Source organism: Giraffa tippelskirchi, chromosome 7 (genome assembly GCF_054371585.1).
Source record: "Giraffa tippelskirchi isolate mGirTip1 chromosome 7, T2T-mGirTip1v1.2.pri, whole genome shotgun sequence".
In the NCBI taxonomy this organism is placed as follows: domain Eukaryota; kingdom Metazoa; phylum Chordata; class Mammalia; order Artiodactyla; family Giraffidae; genus Giraffa; species Giraffa tippelskirchi.
Window position 1 is genome coordinate 77,093,104 of NC_137281.1, and position 16,722 is coordinate 77,109,825.

Genomic DNA, 16,722 nt, shown 5'->3' on the forward strand with positions numbered 1-16,722 from the left:
TTTCCCTCTTCTTATTTGCTACTATTGTTAAAGGAAAAGTTAGAACGTGTTCTGAACTTTTTCACACTATTCACAATCTCTTACAGATTTTAGCTCCATCTCTTCTTCATCTGAGGCATTTCCACTCTAACCTTCTTTGCTAGTTAGCTTTCTCCTTTATGTTTCTAATGTTTCTTAAGTTCTAGAACTTTAAAACTTGAAATACTAGCATTTTATTGACTCTAAAATAGAGTGCTACTCTTCATCACACTGATTAGCTTTATTCTAACCAGGATGAATACTACTAACAACATAGGGTGCCTAAAAGAGCTGCAGAGAGTTAGGTTTATAACTGTTTGCTATTGCAATAACATTTCTTACTGGAATTGGTCTTTTGTGGTAGAGGAAGGGCGAGGCTGAAATGGGCCGGGGAGTCTGGCGTTTGTCGGTGGGGTCATTTTCCCTGGGGTCATCCCAGTATCATAATAGTCTGTTTTGAATGTTCTGGATTATGTTTGAGTTCTTCAAAGGATTTGGTAAAACTGTCATTCTTGCCAGGTTTATGCTTGTTGAGTGATATAATATATGCACTGTGATTTTTATATACATCTGTGATGATGACTGCACTAGTGTTATTAGTGTTAATTTAACACAACCATATGACTCATGAGACACAGACCAGATGTGATTTATTAAGCCCATCCCAAACAAATCCCTTGGTTTATGATACAGTACTACCCTGTGGTTTAAATTATAAAACTCTTTGCGACCCCATGGACTTAACACAATCCATGGAATTCTCCAGGCCAGAATACTGGAGTGGGTAGACTTTAGCTTCTCCAGGGGATCTTCCCAACCCAGGGATTGAACCCAGGTCTCCTGCATTGCAGGTGGATTCTTTACCAGCCCAAGAATACTGGAATGGGTAGCCTATCCCTTCTCCAGTAGATCTTCCCAACCCAGGAATCAAACTGGGGTCTCCTACATTGCAGACAGAGTCTTACCAACTGAGCTATCAGGGAAGCCCTGATAAATTTTGAGGAGATGTTTTAAAAAATGTTGATATGTTGCATCTACTTAGGTTATTTTAAAAACAAAGACTTCTTCCAAATGTGACAATGGTACATTCCATGATACAATGCTGAACTTCAAATAACTTTTAAATTAACATTGAAATATTAAAATATCACCCAAGGAAGCAAAATCCTATTTGATAAATTTTAACTACACTTTAGAGTAAGTACTATTCTTTTTAATTTATCTCCTTTTTAACTGAGTCTTGATTATAATCATTCTCACCTCTTTTTAGGTCACAGCCTCTTTTGTTTGTAAATTTAAAAGCTAGAAACACTGTACTCAGAGGAAAAACATAGATGTACACACACAGCTTTGGAGACAAATTTAGTAGGTTCTTAAATCATCTGTACGTGAGCCTTTCACACCAGATTGTTTGCTGGTGTTCAGTTGCTTCACGGATTTACCCTGTCTGATCAGTTAGAATACATTTCTAAACATAACTTGATTTCTTATTCTCTTCAACTAGATATGTCCTTATTTTTATTTTCAATGCAGATGCAGAGTCTGCAGGGCGGTACAGAAGCCATAGCTCGATTGGATCAGTTAGAAGCTGATTATTATGATCTGCAACTTCAGTTGTATGAAGTGCAATTTGAAATCTTGAAGTGTGAAGAGTTACTGTTGACAGCACAACTGGAAAGCATCAAAAGACTTATATCAGGTATGATGTGTATCTAACAACACAAGTCCACAAAAATACTTTTGAATGAATGATGGAATTTCCCCATGTAGTTGTTTGCTTGCATAGGAAAAATGTACATGGATACTAGCTTTATTTCTTCTGTTGAGGCTAAAAAAGCTTAATGTAAAGTCAAACAAGTGATTAATAGATGTAGCAGTTCAACTATGATCTTACCTTTGTAAAGTACTTTCTAACTTGCTTTGTTGCTTCAGCAAGAATCTGTACTGTCAGATTTTTAATTTGGGAGACAAGGTTCGTAGCTTTTTAGATTGAACACTTAACTGTGTGCCAGATACTGGCACACACATCCCCCCTCTGAGGTGTATTTCCTAATAATCACAATTTTACAGAGAAATTCAAGAGGTAATGGCTTTGCTTGAGGTTACAGAATTAGTGAGTGGATAAGAGTTGCTCTGTCTGGCTCCATGGCCCATGCTACTAACCATTACCCCTTGTTTCTGTTTTGTACCAGAAAAGAGAGATGAAGTGGTATACTATGACACTTATGAAAGCATGGAGGCCATGCTGGAGAAGGAAGAGATGGCAGCATCTGTGCATTTTCAGAGAGAAGAACTACAGAAACTTCAGCAGAAAGCACGCCAGCTGGAGGCAAGACGTGGACGGGTTTCGGCCAAGAAAGCATACCTCAGAAATAAAAAGGTATAATTGCTTGACTGTAACCTTAATTTACATCTTGCTTTTATTCGTTATTTAATCCTTGACCCATATCTAATAATTCTGATTTGTCACTAATACTTACGTATCTTTTAAAACTAAGTAAGAATAATGTCTTCTCGATATTTGAGCCATTATATTGACATATGGTGTCAGAGAATTACCTTCTTAAACACATTAGAACAGCCAGTGGTGATGTGCTATGTGCCTCAGCCATCCAAAGGTGATTCTGCTTGGGCATGACTAGTGGACTCTAGGTAATGCAAATCCTGGCTCCTTTTTATTTAAGGAGGTTAGGGGTGCTCTATAATTAAGTTGACTGGTTCTAACCTCACTCTTCAAGGAAATTTTTATTTACGTATAAAAGAAATTCAAAAAGGCAAAATGTTTGTCTGAGGAGGCCTTACAAACAGCTGAGAAAAGAATAGCAAGGAGAGATAAGAAAGCCTTCCTCCGTGATCAATGCAAAGAAATAGAGGAAAACAATAGAATGGGAAAGACTAGAGATTTCTTCAAGAAAATTAGAGATACAAAGGAACATTTCATGCAAAGATGAGCACAGTAATGAACAGAAATGGTATGGACCTAACAGAAGCAGAAGATATTAAGAAGAGGTGGCAGGAGTACACAGAAGAACTATACAGAAAAGATCTTCATGACCCAGACAATTACGATGGTGTGATCACTCACTTAGAGCCAGACATCCTGGAATGCGAAGTCAGATGGGCCTTAGGAAGCATCACTACAAACAAAGCTAGTGGAGGTGATAGAATTCCGGTTGAGCTATTTCAAATCCTGAAAGATGATGCTGTGAAAGTGCTGCACTCAATATGCCAGCAAATTTGGAAAACTCAGCAATGGCCACAAAACTGGAAAAGGTCAGTTTTCATTCCAATTCCAAAGAAAGGCAATGCAAAAGAATGTTCAGACTACCGCACAATTGCACTCATCTTACACGCTAGCAAAATAATGCTCAAAATTCTCCAAGGCAGGCCTCAACAATAAGTGAACCGTGAACTTCCAGATGTTCAAGCTGGATTTAGAAAAGGCAGAGGAACCAGAGATCAAACTGCCAACATCTGTTGTGTCATCATAAAAGCAAGAGAGTTCCAGAAAAACATCTGCTTTATTGACTATGCCAAAGCCTTTGACTGTGTGGATCACAATAAACTGTGGAAAATTCTTCAAGAGATGGGAATACCAGACCACCTGACCTACCTCCCGAGAAATCTGTATGCAGGTCAAGAAGCAACAGTTAGAACTGGACATGGAACAACAGACTGGTTCCAAATTGGGAAAGGAGTACATCAAGGCTGTATATTGTCACCCTGCTTATTTAACTTACATGCAGAGTACATCATGAGAAACGCTGAGCTGGATGAAGCACAAGCTGGAATCAAGATTGCTGGGAGAAATATCAATAACCTCAGAATTGCAGATAACCACACCCTTATGGCAGAAAGCAAAGAAGAACTAAATAGCCTTTTGATGAGAGTGAAAAAGTTGGCTTGAAACTCAACATTCAGAAAACTAATATCATGGCATCTGGTCCCATCACTTCATGGCAAATAGATGGGGAAATAATGGAAACAGTGAGAGACTTTATTTTTTGGAGCCCCAAAATCACTGCAGATGGTAACTGCAGCCATGAAATTAAACGATGCTTCCTCCTTGGAAGAAAAACTATGATAAACTTAGACTGCATATTAAAAAGCAGAGATATTAACTTTGCCAACAAAAGTCCGTCTAGTCAAAGCTATGATTTTTCCAGTGGTCATGTATGGATGTGAGAGTTGGACTATAAAGAAAGCTGAGCACCGAAGAATTGATGCTTTTGAACTGTGGTGTTGGAGAAGACTCTTGAGAGTCCCTTGGACTGCAGGGAGATCCAACCAGCTCATCCTAAAGGAGATCAGTCCTGAATATTCATTGGAAGGACTGATGCTGAAGCTGAAACTCATACTTTGGCCACCTGATGCGAAGAACTGACTCATCTGAAAAGACCCTGATGCTGGGAAAGATTGAAGGCAGGAGGCGAAGGGGATGACAGAGGATGAGATGGTTGGATGGCATCACCAACTCGATGGACATGAGTTTGAGTAAACTCCAGGAGTTGGTGATGGACAGGAAAGCAGAGCATACTGCAGTCCATGGGGTCGCAAAAGAGTCGGACACAGCTGAGTGACTGAACTGATAAAAGTGTGTACCAATTTTATATATAGTTTTCACTCTTCATATATTAAACTAAATCTGAAGTAGGGAAACTTAGCCATATAGATTCTGCACATTTAAACTTAGTCTCTGATCTGCTGTGAGTGATCACACCATATAGTCAGGGGTCTCCAAATGGTCTTGTCCCCTGCCCTCCCCTTTCCCTGCCCCCAGACCCCCAGGTTCAACAGCTGAGGTGACGGAACTGCAGGGGAAAGGAGGAGTGACAGAAGGATGGCAAGAGAGGAAATTAGAAACACTGTTCTAAAAAGAAAGATGAACCATACATACTGTCGGACAGATCAAAATGACTCTCTGTGTAGCAACGCCCTACATTCCTTGTTGTCTGCATATCAGCGTTCCCAGGGTCACCGGCTCCCTGATTAATCTGGCATCTGTGATAGAATTCCACACCCAGGGGTAGTTCTTTGGCTACAAGTAAATCACACCCTGCCTGTCCTCTTAAAAGAACAAAGATGATCTCTGGCTGTCCCATGAGGACTTGAAGTCTGTCCTTTGTGATTAAACTTTTCATGAAGAATAAATGGAAACAACATTGTTCTTTTATATCTTAATTCTCCCAGTAGCCGAAAAGCATTCTCACACTTGAACATTCCTTTATCCTATTTGCTGTGACTATTTCACTGCAAAAATGTTAGTGATACTTACTGTGAGGTATTGCTTTGGATCCTGCTGGAGTTACTGGACAAACGATGGCATATGCAACATATCACCTTTCTAAAGTAAAAAAATAATTTTGAAACACACCAGAGCTCTGTTCTAGATAAGGAATTATAGACTTGTATCCTCATTTTTATAACCAAGGGAACTAAGTCTGCCCAAGGGAAAGTGGCTAGTATGGGTCAGAGATAGGATTCTATCCAAGGTCTGTGTGACTTGGAAGCCTGAGCCATTGTATCACTACATGATGCCACTTTCCCCTGTGGAGATTGCCATGGAAAGGTTCATTCCCTGATCAATACTTTTTAGGCAATAGAGTCAACTGAGTGTGGGTGAAGATAGGAAAGTGATAAAACAATTGCTTTAAAATACAGCTTCCTGGCTTGAAAGGTTACTCATATATGACTTAATGAGGTTAGAAGAGTGATCTTTTGGTATAACTTTGAAAGTGTTGGAAATTAATGTTAACCCTTGTATCTCTATAGGACCCAGAGAAAATGAAGACAGCCTGGTACTACTGCAAAGTTGCCAGATGATAGGATAGTGCGTTATTTTGTAAAGAGCACATATCTCTTATTTAATATATTTTCATGTGATTAGAATTAGCATATCTGTATTATACTTTCTTGTATTATACATCTTGTTCTAGACAAGCACTAAGATATTTTATTGTGTAGGTATATGTTAAGATTAAAATTTAATTTATTCACTTGTATTAAAAAAACACATTTCATGTATTTTTAGGAAATTTGTATTGCAAAACACAATGAAAAATTCCAACAGCGCCTTCGGAGTGAAGATGAGTATAGAACCCACCACACAGTACAACTAGTAAGTTTGCATTCTGGAAAACTTAGAATAAAACTTTGAATTTTACATATCTCAAAGTGAATAAAATCTACAGAGATTAAGAAAATGTTACAGCTAGATGTGAGCATTAGTGGGAAAATTGGTTCCAGGATACCTGCCCTGCCCGCATCCCTCAATCCCCAAAATCTCTGGATGCTCCAGTCCTTTATATAAGATAGCATAGTACTTACATATCACCTGCACACGTCCTCCTATATTCTTCATCTCTAGATTACTTATAATACCTTCACAATGTAAATGTGATGTAACTAGTTGCCAGTGGGCAAATTCTTTGAATTCTGCTTTTTGGAACCTTCTGTGTTTTTTTTGTTTTTTTTTTTTTTACCTCCCTGCGTATTTTCAGTCCAAGGGTGTTTGAATCCAAGTATGTGGAACCCACAGATTCAGAGGGCCAATTATGTATACACTTCGTTATAGCACAGTTTCCCCTACCAGTAAAACCCCACACAAGAATGTTACATTTGTTACAGTCTGAATCAACATTGACATCATTACCACCCAGAGTCCAGAGATTATCCTTAGTGCTTGTCCATTCTGTTGGTTTTGCCAAATATATGACATGAATACACCATTACAGTATTGAATAATGTATTCACTGAATGTGTTCACTGCCATAAAAATTCCCTGTACTACCTTTTCAGACCCCTCTCTCCACAAACTCTTGGCAACCATTGATCTTTTTGTTTTGCCTTTCCCCAGAACATTTAATTGGAATCACACACTTATGTAGCTTTTTCATATTTGCTTATGTAACTTGTAATTTGCCCTTAAGGTTCCTCTGTGTTATTTGCATGGCATGGTAGCTTATTTCTTAGCACTGAGTAATATTCCGTTGTCTGTATGTACCACAGTGTGTTTGTCCATTCATCTAGTGAAGACATCTTCCTTTCAAGTTTCGACAATTAGGAGTAAATCTGATAACGTGGGAATGGTTTTGTGTGTACATTTAATTTTCAGCTCTTTTGGGTAAATCACAAGGAGTATGATGGATCTTACGGGAAGAGTATGCTTACCTTGTAGTAAACTGCCAAATGGTCTTCCGAAGTGCCTACACCATTTTACATTCTCGCTAGCAGTGAATAGAGTTCTTTTTACTCCACATCCTCCCCAGCATTTAGTGTTGTCACTGTTTTGGATTTTAGCCATTCTAGTAAGTGTGTAGTGATATCTCAAAGCTGGTTTTAGTTCGCTTTTCCCTAATTGTATGATGTTGCGCATGTTCTCACACGGCTTATCTGCCATCTGTACCTCTTCTTTAGTAAGTGTTACTTTTTCATTTTTAATTAGGTTATTTGTTTTCTTCAGGATAATAGCCCCTTTCAGATATATCTGTTGAAAATACTTTCTCCCAATCTGTGACTTGCCTTTTCATTCTTTAACAGTATCTCCCAAAAGAGAGTTTTCAATTTCAATGAAATCCAGCTTACCAAATCTTTCTTTGATGTATCATTGGTGTTGTATCTAAAAAGTCACCACCAAACCCAAGGTCATAAATTTTTTCCTATGTTATATTCTACAAGCTTAATAATTTCCCATTTTATATTTAATTCTGTGATTCATTTTTAATTAATATTTGTGAAGAGTGTAGGACTAAATTTTCTACCCCCTCCCCATTTTCTTCTTTTTTAAATGTGGATGGTTAGTTGCTCTAGCACCATTTTCTGAAAAGACTGCAATATTTCCATGAAATTTTCTTTGCTCCTTTAAGGATATGTTGATTATATTTGTTTAAGCTCTCTATTCTGTTCCATTGATCTAGGTGTTTTTGCCTCTCCAAACAAACGTTAAAATAAGAGCTGAGATTTTGATTAAGATAGCACTGAATGTATAGCTCAAGATGGGAGTAGTTGAAATCTTAACAGTAGTGAGTCTTCCTACACATGAACAGAGCATCTCTTTATTTAGTTTTTCTTTGATTTCTTTTATAAGAGTTATAGTTATAGAACTACATATAGTTATATATGGGCTTAAATTGAAGAAAGGAAAACCACTAGTAGGGAAAACCACTAGACTATTCAGGTATGACCTAAATCCCTATGATTATACAGTGGAAGTGACAAATAGATTCAAGGGATTAGATCTGATAGACACAGTGCCTGAAGAACTATGGGTGGAGGTTGGTGACATTGTACAGGAAACAGTGATCAAGACCGTCCCCAAGAAAAAGAAATGCAAAAAGGCAAAATGGTTGTCAGGCGAGGCCTTACAAATGGCTGAGAAAAGAAGAGAAGCAAAAGGCAAAGAAGGAAAGGAAAGATATACCCATTTGAATGCAGAGTTCCAAAGAATAGCAAGGAGAGATAAGAAAGCCTTCCTCAGTGATCACTGCAAAGAAATAGAGGAAAACAATAGAATGGGAAAGACTAGAGATCTCTTCAAGAAAATTAGACATACCAAGGGAACATTTCACACAAAGATGGGCACAATAAAGGACAGAAACGGTATGGAACTAACAGAAGCTGAAGATATTAAGAAGAGGTAGCAAGAATACACAGAAGAACTATACAAAAAAGATCTTCATGACCCAGATAACCACAATGGCGTGATCACTCAACTAGAGCCAGACATCCTAGAATGCGAAGTCAGGTGGGCCTTAGGAAACATCATGACAAACAAAGCTAGTGGAGGTGATGAATTCCAGTTGAGCTATTTCAAATCCTAAAAGATGATGCTGTGAAAGTGCTGCACTCAATATGCCAGCAAATTTGGAAAACTCAGCAGTGGCCACAGGACTGGAAAAGGTCAGTTTTCATTCCAATTCCAAAGAAAGGCAATGCCAAAGAATGTTCAAACTACTGCACAATTACACTCATCTCACATGCTAGCAAAGCAATGCTCAAAATTCTCCAAGCCAGTCTTCAACAGTATGTGAACCGTGAACTTCCAGATGTTCAAGCTGGATTTAGAAGAGGCAGAGGAATCAGATCAAATTGCCAACATCCATTGGATCATCGAAAAAGTAAGAGAGTTCCAGAAAAACATCTACTTCTGTTTTAATGACTACACCAAAGCCTTTGACTTTGTGGATCACTACAAACTGGAAAATTCTTAAAGGGGTGGGAATACCAGACCACCTTACCTGCCTCCAGGGAAACCTGTATGCAGGTCAAGAAGCACCAGTTAGAAATGGACATGGAACAACCAACTGGTTCAAAATTAGACAAGAAATACGTCAAGGCTGTATATTGTCACTCTGTTTATTTAACATCATGCAAAATGCCAGGCTGGATGAAGCATAAGCTAGACTCAGGATTGCTGGGAGAAAATAACCTCAGATATGCAGATGACACCACACTTATGGCAGAAAGCGAAGAGGAACTGAAGAGCCTCTTGATGAAAGTGAAGGAGGAGAGTGAAAAAGCTGGCTTAAAACTCAGCATTCAAAAAACTAAGACCATGGCATCCAGTCCCATCACTTCATGGCAAATAGATGTGGAAACAATGGAAACAGTGAGAGACTTTATTTTGGGGGGCTCCAAAATCACTGCAGATGGTGACTGCAGCCATGAAATTAAAAGACGCTTGCTCCTTGGACAAAAAGCTATGACCAACCTAGACAGCATTCAATCAAACCATTTAATTCTAAAGGAAATCAGTCCTGAACATTCATTCGAAGGATTCATGCTGAAGCTCCAATACTTTGGCCACCTGATGCAAAGAACTGACACATTGGAAAAGACCCTGATGCTGGGAAAGATTGAAGGCAGGAGAAGGGGACGACAGAGGATAAGATGGTTGGTTGGCATCACCGATTGATGTACATGAGTTTGAGCAAGCTCCAGGAGTTGGTGACGGACAAGGAAGCCTGGCGTGTTGCAGTCCATGGGGTTACAAGGAGTTGGACATGACTGAGTGACTGAACTGAACTGATAGTTATATATAAATATCCATCAGTTCATACCTAAACATGTCTGAAAGTTTTCTTGCCATATAGATCTTGTGCACATTTTATTAGATATATACCTAAATTTGTCTTCTTTTTTGGGGTGTGCCAAGAATTGATGCTTTTGAACTGTGGTGTTGGAGAAGACTCTTTAGAGTCTCTTAGACTGCAAGGAGATCCAACCAGTCCATCCTAAAGGAAATCAGTCCTGAATATTCATTGGAAGGACTGATGCTGAAGCTGAGACTCCAATACTTTGGCCACCTGATTCGAAGAACTGACTCATTGGAAAAGACCCTGATGCTGTGAAAGATTGAAGGGGGGAGGAGAGGGGGACAACAGAGGATGAGATGGTTGGATGGCATCACCGACGCGACGGACATGAGTTTGAGTAGGCTCCGGGAGCTGGTGATGGACAGAGAAGCCTGGTGTGCTGCAGTCCATGGGGTCACAAAGAGTTGGACACAACTGAGCAACTGAACTGAACTGAATGTAAATAGTGCTGTAGGTATAATATAAAAGGTTTATTCCAGCATTTCATTACTGTTTTATTAGAAAGCAGTTGGCTAATTGGCTTTTATACTAGGTTAGCCTAATTTGTGGTCAACCCAATATGTCAACCCTATATCCTGCAATTTTCCTATTATTAGTTCTAGTCATATTTTTTTGGTTCTTCTTCAGATTTTCTATATATAGTCATGTCATATGCAAATAAAGGCAATTTAGTTCTCTTGAATGCAATCCATGTACCTTTTATTTATTTTTCTTATTGCATTCACTAGAATTTCCAGTGTGGTGTTGAAAGGAGTGGTTAGAGATTTGTCTTTTCCTGATGTGTTAACAAGAAAGCTTCTAATCTGTTGTGATTGAGTGATGTTAGCTGCTGCTGTAGGGGTTTTGATGTTATCCCTCAAGCTCATTATGGCACACAGCTAAAACTCTTGAATTTAAACACATAAAAAGGAACCAAACTACCCGTAAGCTGTAAAATAATCTTAAATTAACAGAAAATTTATTGTATTTTTATTTTTCATTACTGTTTTCATGGGTCAAGAGCTGCTTTGTAAGGAAAGTCAGACTATGGGCCAGCTTAAGAATTCAATGAATAAGAACGCCTCCTGTTATCACTATCGGCACCTACGCTGTCTGCTTGTTATTAGATTCCACACTTAGAATGCGTTTCTTATTACATGAAGATTGTGGATTCTGATAAAATGCCAATACTTTTGTGAATGGAGTAGCTAATTAGCTTCTTAGACTGAATGGGTGTCAAATCCTTTCTCAAAGAATTTCATGTGGCAAAGATGAGTAAAAACGAGGAAATTGATATTTGGGGAAATCTCAAAGATAAATGTCATCTGCCTCATGTTAGTAATTTTGCCTACTACTGACTTTGGGTGGAATACCTCATTGTAGGAGAACGAAGCCACCTTTCTTTAACATGCAAAGCTAGAGGAAAATGAAAGTTGGCTTAGATCAAATCCAATTTTAAACCACCTTTATCAATCTACAGATGCATACACACACACATACACAAGTGCATAGCTCATAAGTTTTAACTTTCATGAGATGAACATATGCATGTAACCAGCACCCAGGTTGACAAACAGTGTTAACAGAAACTCAAGGCTCCTTGTGTCACCATCTAGTAAGTATCCTCTACCTACCCCCAAAAGGGTCGACTGAGTGATTAATACACACCACTCCCTGCCCAAAGGGTAGATTATCTTCATTAAATGACTTGCCAGTAGCTAGCAAGGGGTGGAAATAGGAGGTGATACTCAACCCAGGCCTGTTGGTTTCAGTTGCAGTAATACTATGCTCTATGAAAAATCCATATAAACCCATTAGTTCATACCTGAACATGTCTGAAACTTTCCATTTGGGGTCTTTTAGATAATAGTAAGATTGACTCTGGATATATCTGCTAACAGACCAGCAATATGATTGACCAGTTTTATTTCTGAATTTCAACTATTTCTGAAAATCCAACTATTTATTATGTTTAGAGATGCAGATTCACAGTTTGAAACGCTGAGTATCTTTTAGATAACTTAATTTTCTTCTCAAGTACTAAGCTCTGTATGCATTAGATTGTACCCTGTAAGTGCAGAAAACTCTGTTCATCTCTGAGACAAGGCCTTAGAAGATCCTTTGTCCCCAAGCGTTCTGTGGTCTGTATCCCAGTGTGGGAACGCACATGCCCACTTCCATTCCAGGTGGTTACCACATGTGCATATGAGAGTTTTTCATTCCTCCCTTCTGCTGGCTCAGCTGTGTAAATGGAACTGAATACAGAGTAGGGGTGAGGAGTTGGAATAAGTTCTTGCCTCACTGTGTCCTTGAGCCATTCAGGCTTTCCTCTCTAAAGGAGAGAATCTGCATGGGATCTTTATTTCTTTTAATGAACTCAAGTCATATCTTTTCAAATTTTCCCATCTGGAAACCTTAAGCATTGTATATGGCATTCTGGACTGCCTGACTTAACCTACCAATAAATGGCTTTTGCGAACTCTCCCAGTGAGAGCCCTCTAAAGGGAACAGGTCTTCTTGACCTGCCACAAGAAGAGATGGAAGGATGTTCATCTTTACTCACCCTTGCCCCACCCTGATCATGAATCCAGAGGCTGATTTCTATACAAAGGATCCAAGCCACCTAACCAAGAGATAAAACCAGTCTCTGTTGTATGCGATAGTACATCCCTCTGGGGAAGTGGTTGGCCATAGTAGCACTCTTCAGTGCATTCCATCGGTGAGAACCACATATCTGTCACCTGACCTTCAGTAGTGAGGCTATCAAAAACACTACTTCTAGTCTTTAACCTCCTGCCAAGAATTCCACTTTCTTTCCTCTAGGAAGAGGAATTCATGTTTAACTTGACCAACATTGGGTGGATGATAGTGTACTCCCAGTTTGGGATTAGGGAATGAGAAGAAAAAAAAATGAATGAGATATTAAGACACAGATTTGTAGCAAGAGGAACAGGTCCAGTAATAGTAGACATTATCTGCAGAACACCAGGCTTAACCTATATATAATATCTAAATTACTTAGTGGTTATTTTTTAAGGTCAACTATTAATATTTGAGTTAGCAGAGTATAGCAGCTAAAGCTAGAACCGCAAATATGAAATATTTTTCAGTTCAGAGAAAATATTATTTTACTTTGCAGAGTAAACATCTTTTAATTGGTATTACATGCTGAAAGGGAAACAATTTCATTTCTGTTAAAGCTAACAGTGTTTCATGCCACAAAACATTGCTTAACATATCATTCTTTGGAGTAATACAGCATATATATTGAGAGAACTCTCCTTTTTTTCTGTTAATGATAAAATACAGTGGGACACATCATAATGGAATTACTATTAATTTTTTTTTAACCAGAAAAGAGATAAATTACATGATGAAGAAGAAAGAAAAAGTGCCTGGGTTAGCCAAGAAAGACAGAAAACACTGGATAGACTTCGAAATTTTAAACAGGTAGTGAAAGTGTGGTCAATTTATTATTGTTCATTGCTTTTTAAACCAAGCTACATACATACTCCTATTGTAACATCTGTTTTATGAGAAAAACTTGATTTTCCTTTTGTTATTTAGAAAACAATTACAAGTCATGGCAGTCTTGGCTCACCATTTCAGTGGTGTAAGAGGAATAGTCAGGGCCTTTGGGAAGTCTGGATTCCTCTTGAGTTTAATAAAAGTTAGCTAGTAACTAACCATCCATTTTAAGCATCAACTTGTTATTAATTCTGTGCACATCAGCCTGTGGTAATAATCTGACCAGTGGGAGAATTAGAAGATGGATCAGCATACATGAGAAATGCTTTAGCGGGTTTCTTGCCAAGCTAATCCATGACTCCAGATAGTGATACTACAGCAGCTAAGCATTTCCTAGGCGTGTGCTTAAACTCGGTAGTTTTAGTTCTTAGCAGCTACTCAAGAGCCTTACTTCTCCTCTTTATTCTGAAGGATCTCCTTGCAGGAGAAGGAGGCTTTTGATCAAGTGAAAGAGTGAGGTGAGAATGGGGTCCTTAACAAAGGGATAAGCCTTGTATTAAGAAAATGTTGTTTACCAAATGCATTATGGCTATGTTTTACCATAGTAAAAAGATTGGAGCTCTGTGTACCAGTACTCCCAACAAATTTTAGCATTTTCTTTTTTTTTTTAGTAGGTTGATTCTCGTCATTTTTTTAAATTCATTTTTTTATTGAAGGATAATTGCTTTACAGAATTTTTTCATAAAATGCATGTATTGTTTTCAGAGCTTTAAAAAAAATACCACTTAACCATTTGATAACATTAATGTTTTAATTTTTGTCTGAGCATTTGGAAAATACATGTAAGAAACTAAGAATAGTTTTTTAGCAATAAAATAGCATATATATGTTTGACATCATTTGTTTTGAATTTTACACTGCTAATATTTTTCCATTTAAGGTAGTACTTTTATTACTAAGGGTCTTTTTATAGGGATTTGATAAGCAAATAAGAGAGTTTGGTGATAATTTTTTGTAAGGTATTACATTTTGATGTTTGTTTTTCTGTATTTTTTTCCCTGAAAAATCACAAAAGCTCTAAAATAACACCTTGCATTAGATGGAGAAAATAAACAGCCGTTTGTTCATAAATTCTAATCTAATGAGTTATAATAACTTCTAATTTCTTAGAGATACCCAGGCCAGGTCATACTTAAATCAACCCGATTGCGACTGGCTCATGCAAGAAGAAGAAGTACAGCCAGTCCTGTGTCCTGTGAAGACCAGTGTGACAGCCTGCCAGGAGTGCTACAGGTCGAAGAGAAAAGGGAGGGAGTGGACGAAGGAAGGGCCAAGCTCCGGTCATCACAGACAGCAGACGCCCAGAGCCTCACCCCACTTGAAGGTCATTCATCAGCACAACTTGAAGCCACCTCATCACTTCCCAGCGGCGTTACCTCTGAGCTGCCTCCCCCTGTGTCTCTTCCACTGTTAAATACTGTTGACTGCAAAGCAGGCTCCATCCCAGTGGGTCCGCTCCCACCTCCTCTGCCTCCCACGCCTCCCCCGCCTCCCCCACCCCCACCCCCACCCCCACCGCCGCCTTTGCCCGTGGGCCAGGACGGTGCCCCAGAGACCCTGGAGAAAGGCCTGCCCCAGATAGAGGGGAGTGAGAAGAGGATCCCAAAGTCAGCCAGTGCCCCCTCAGCACACCTCTTTGACAGCAGCCAGCTCGTCAGCGCCAGGAAGAAGCTTAGAAAGACAGCTGAAGGCTTGCAGAGGAGGAGAGGTGAGTTAAAGACACTGAGTCCATGTGTTGACTGAGGCATACAGTTAAAGACCTTTTTTTCCTCAGACGTTACAAAGCTTTAACATTGTATTTTTGAACATTATTTGATAGCAGACAGGTTCTCAAGGTCTCACCTTGGCAGAATTCTTACCAACCCATGTTTGCAGATGGGTGCAGACACAAATAAATGTGGGCCTGCTTGAGCTCTTAGGCATGTTTTTAAAATTTTATCTTTTGACTTGATCACTTTGGTAACATATTTTAGGTGGCTCCTTTTATGTTAGAATCTGATTTATATCTCAGAAATATACAAAAAGGGAAGCTGTCTGGTCAGAATAACATTGGCAGATCCATGTAACATTTGGCTACATATTTATTGAGGACCCTGGCATGTTGTTGTATAAAGAAGCAAAGAAGAAAAGCACATTTCAGATATGCCTTCATAAAGCTGTTTTTGAAATAGTGAGTAATTTTGGCTCTTAAGGAGCTTTAACTTTCATGGAGAGACTATTTTATCTGTGTATTAAATTTTAATCTAAGAGACCATCCTGTAGGATATTTCTTACCATAACCCAAGTAGAATGTCATATGTGAAAGTTATTTAAAAAAAGAAAATAATCACCATAATGAGCCAGAATTTAAGTTTCTTTAATTAAATGTGTAATCCAGTCACTGTCTGAATTAGATTGGACTTTTGTATTATGGAAACCCTTTAGGAGTCTCAACTATAATATTACTAAAGATCATCCCCACTCGCAGCTCCCAGTCTGCTCTCGTCTCTCACACAGGAAACAATAGAAATACTACTAATGCTTGACATGGAATTTGAGTCTTGGAACTTTTTTTTTTAAACAAACATAGTTAGTATTCTCTGTGTTCTGACAAAGTTCTGTCCATGCTTAATGGTCCCTTCTATCGATGTGCTTTCAGCCTCCTGGGCTGTCACAGTCCTAAAGTCTTAAAAGTTATACAGTTCCCTATTCTTAGGCGCAGTCCTAACTAGCTGTTTGTTCTCTTCCATTTTCTAAAGTGAGCTCACCCATGGATGAGGTGCTCGCTTCCTTGAAGCGTGGTAGTTTCCATCTGAAAAAGGTTGAACAGCGAACTCTGCCTCCTTTTCCTGATGAAGATGATAGTAATAACATCTTGGCACAAATAAGAAAGGGAGTAAAATTGAAGAAGGTACAGAAGGAAGTCTTGAGAGAATCCTTCACGCTTCTGCCTGACACAGACCCTCTAACACGGAGCATCCATGAAGCTCTTAGAAGAATCAAAGAAGCATCCCCTGAATCAGAGGACGAAGAGGAGGCTTTGCCTTGCACAGACTGGGAAAATTAACAAGTAAATGGCCTTACTTTTCTTTAGTAGCATTCAGTATAGAGGTTTTTATATTGG

General features: G+C 38.8%; 2 protein-coding genes across 4 annotated transcripts in view; one reads left to right on the plus strand and one right to left on the minus strand.

Moving 5' to 3' along the window:
- The window catches only part of JMY (junction mediating and regulatory protein, p53 cofactor), an 80,932-nt gene that overhangs the window by 52,077 nt on the left and 12,133 nt on the right, over window positions 1–16,722 (plus strand). The window contains exons 5-10 of the mRNA XM_081505954.1: window positions 1,552–1,717; window positions 2,211–2,398; window positions 6,050–6,136; window positions 13,446–13,541; window positions 14,730–15,327; window positions 16,358–16,668. Of these exons, the coding sequence (XP_081362080.1) occupies window positions 1,552–1,717; window positions 2,211–2,398; window positions 6,050–6,136; window positions 13,446–13,541; window positions 14,730–15,327; window positions 16,358–16,665 (1,443 nt within the window). The 3' untranslated portion in view covers window positions 16,666–16,668. The remainder of the gene's footprint in view (window positions 1–1,551; window positions 1,718–2,210; window positions 2,399–6,049; window positions 6,137–13,445; window positions 13,542–14,729; window positions 15,328–16,357; window positions 16,669–16,722) is intronic.
- The window catches only part of HOMER1 (homer scaffold protein 1), a 213,948-nt gene that overhangs the window by 29,825 nt on the left and 167,401 nt on the right, over window positions 1–16,722 (minus strand). For 2 of the 3 annotated variants that reach the window (XM_081505966.1, XM_081505965.1), the window contains exon 11: window positions 5,294–5,362. The exons of the other annotated variant lie outside the window; for it this stretch is intronic. In XM_081505966.1, coding sequence (XP_081362092.1) covers window positions 5,324–5,362 — 39 coding nt within the window. In that variant the 3' untranslated portion in view covers window positions 5,294–5,323. The remainder of the gene's footprint in view (window positions 1–5,293; window positions 5,363–16,722) is intronic. 3 annotated transcript variants of the gene reach the window in all.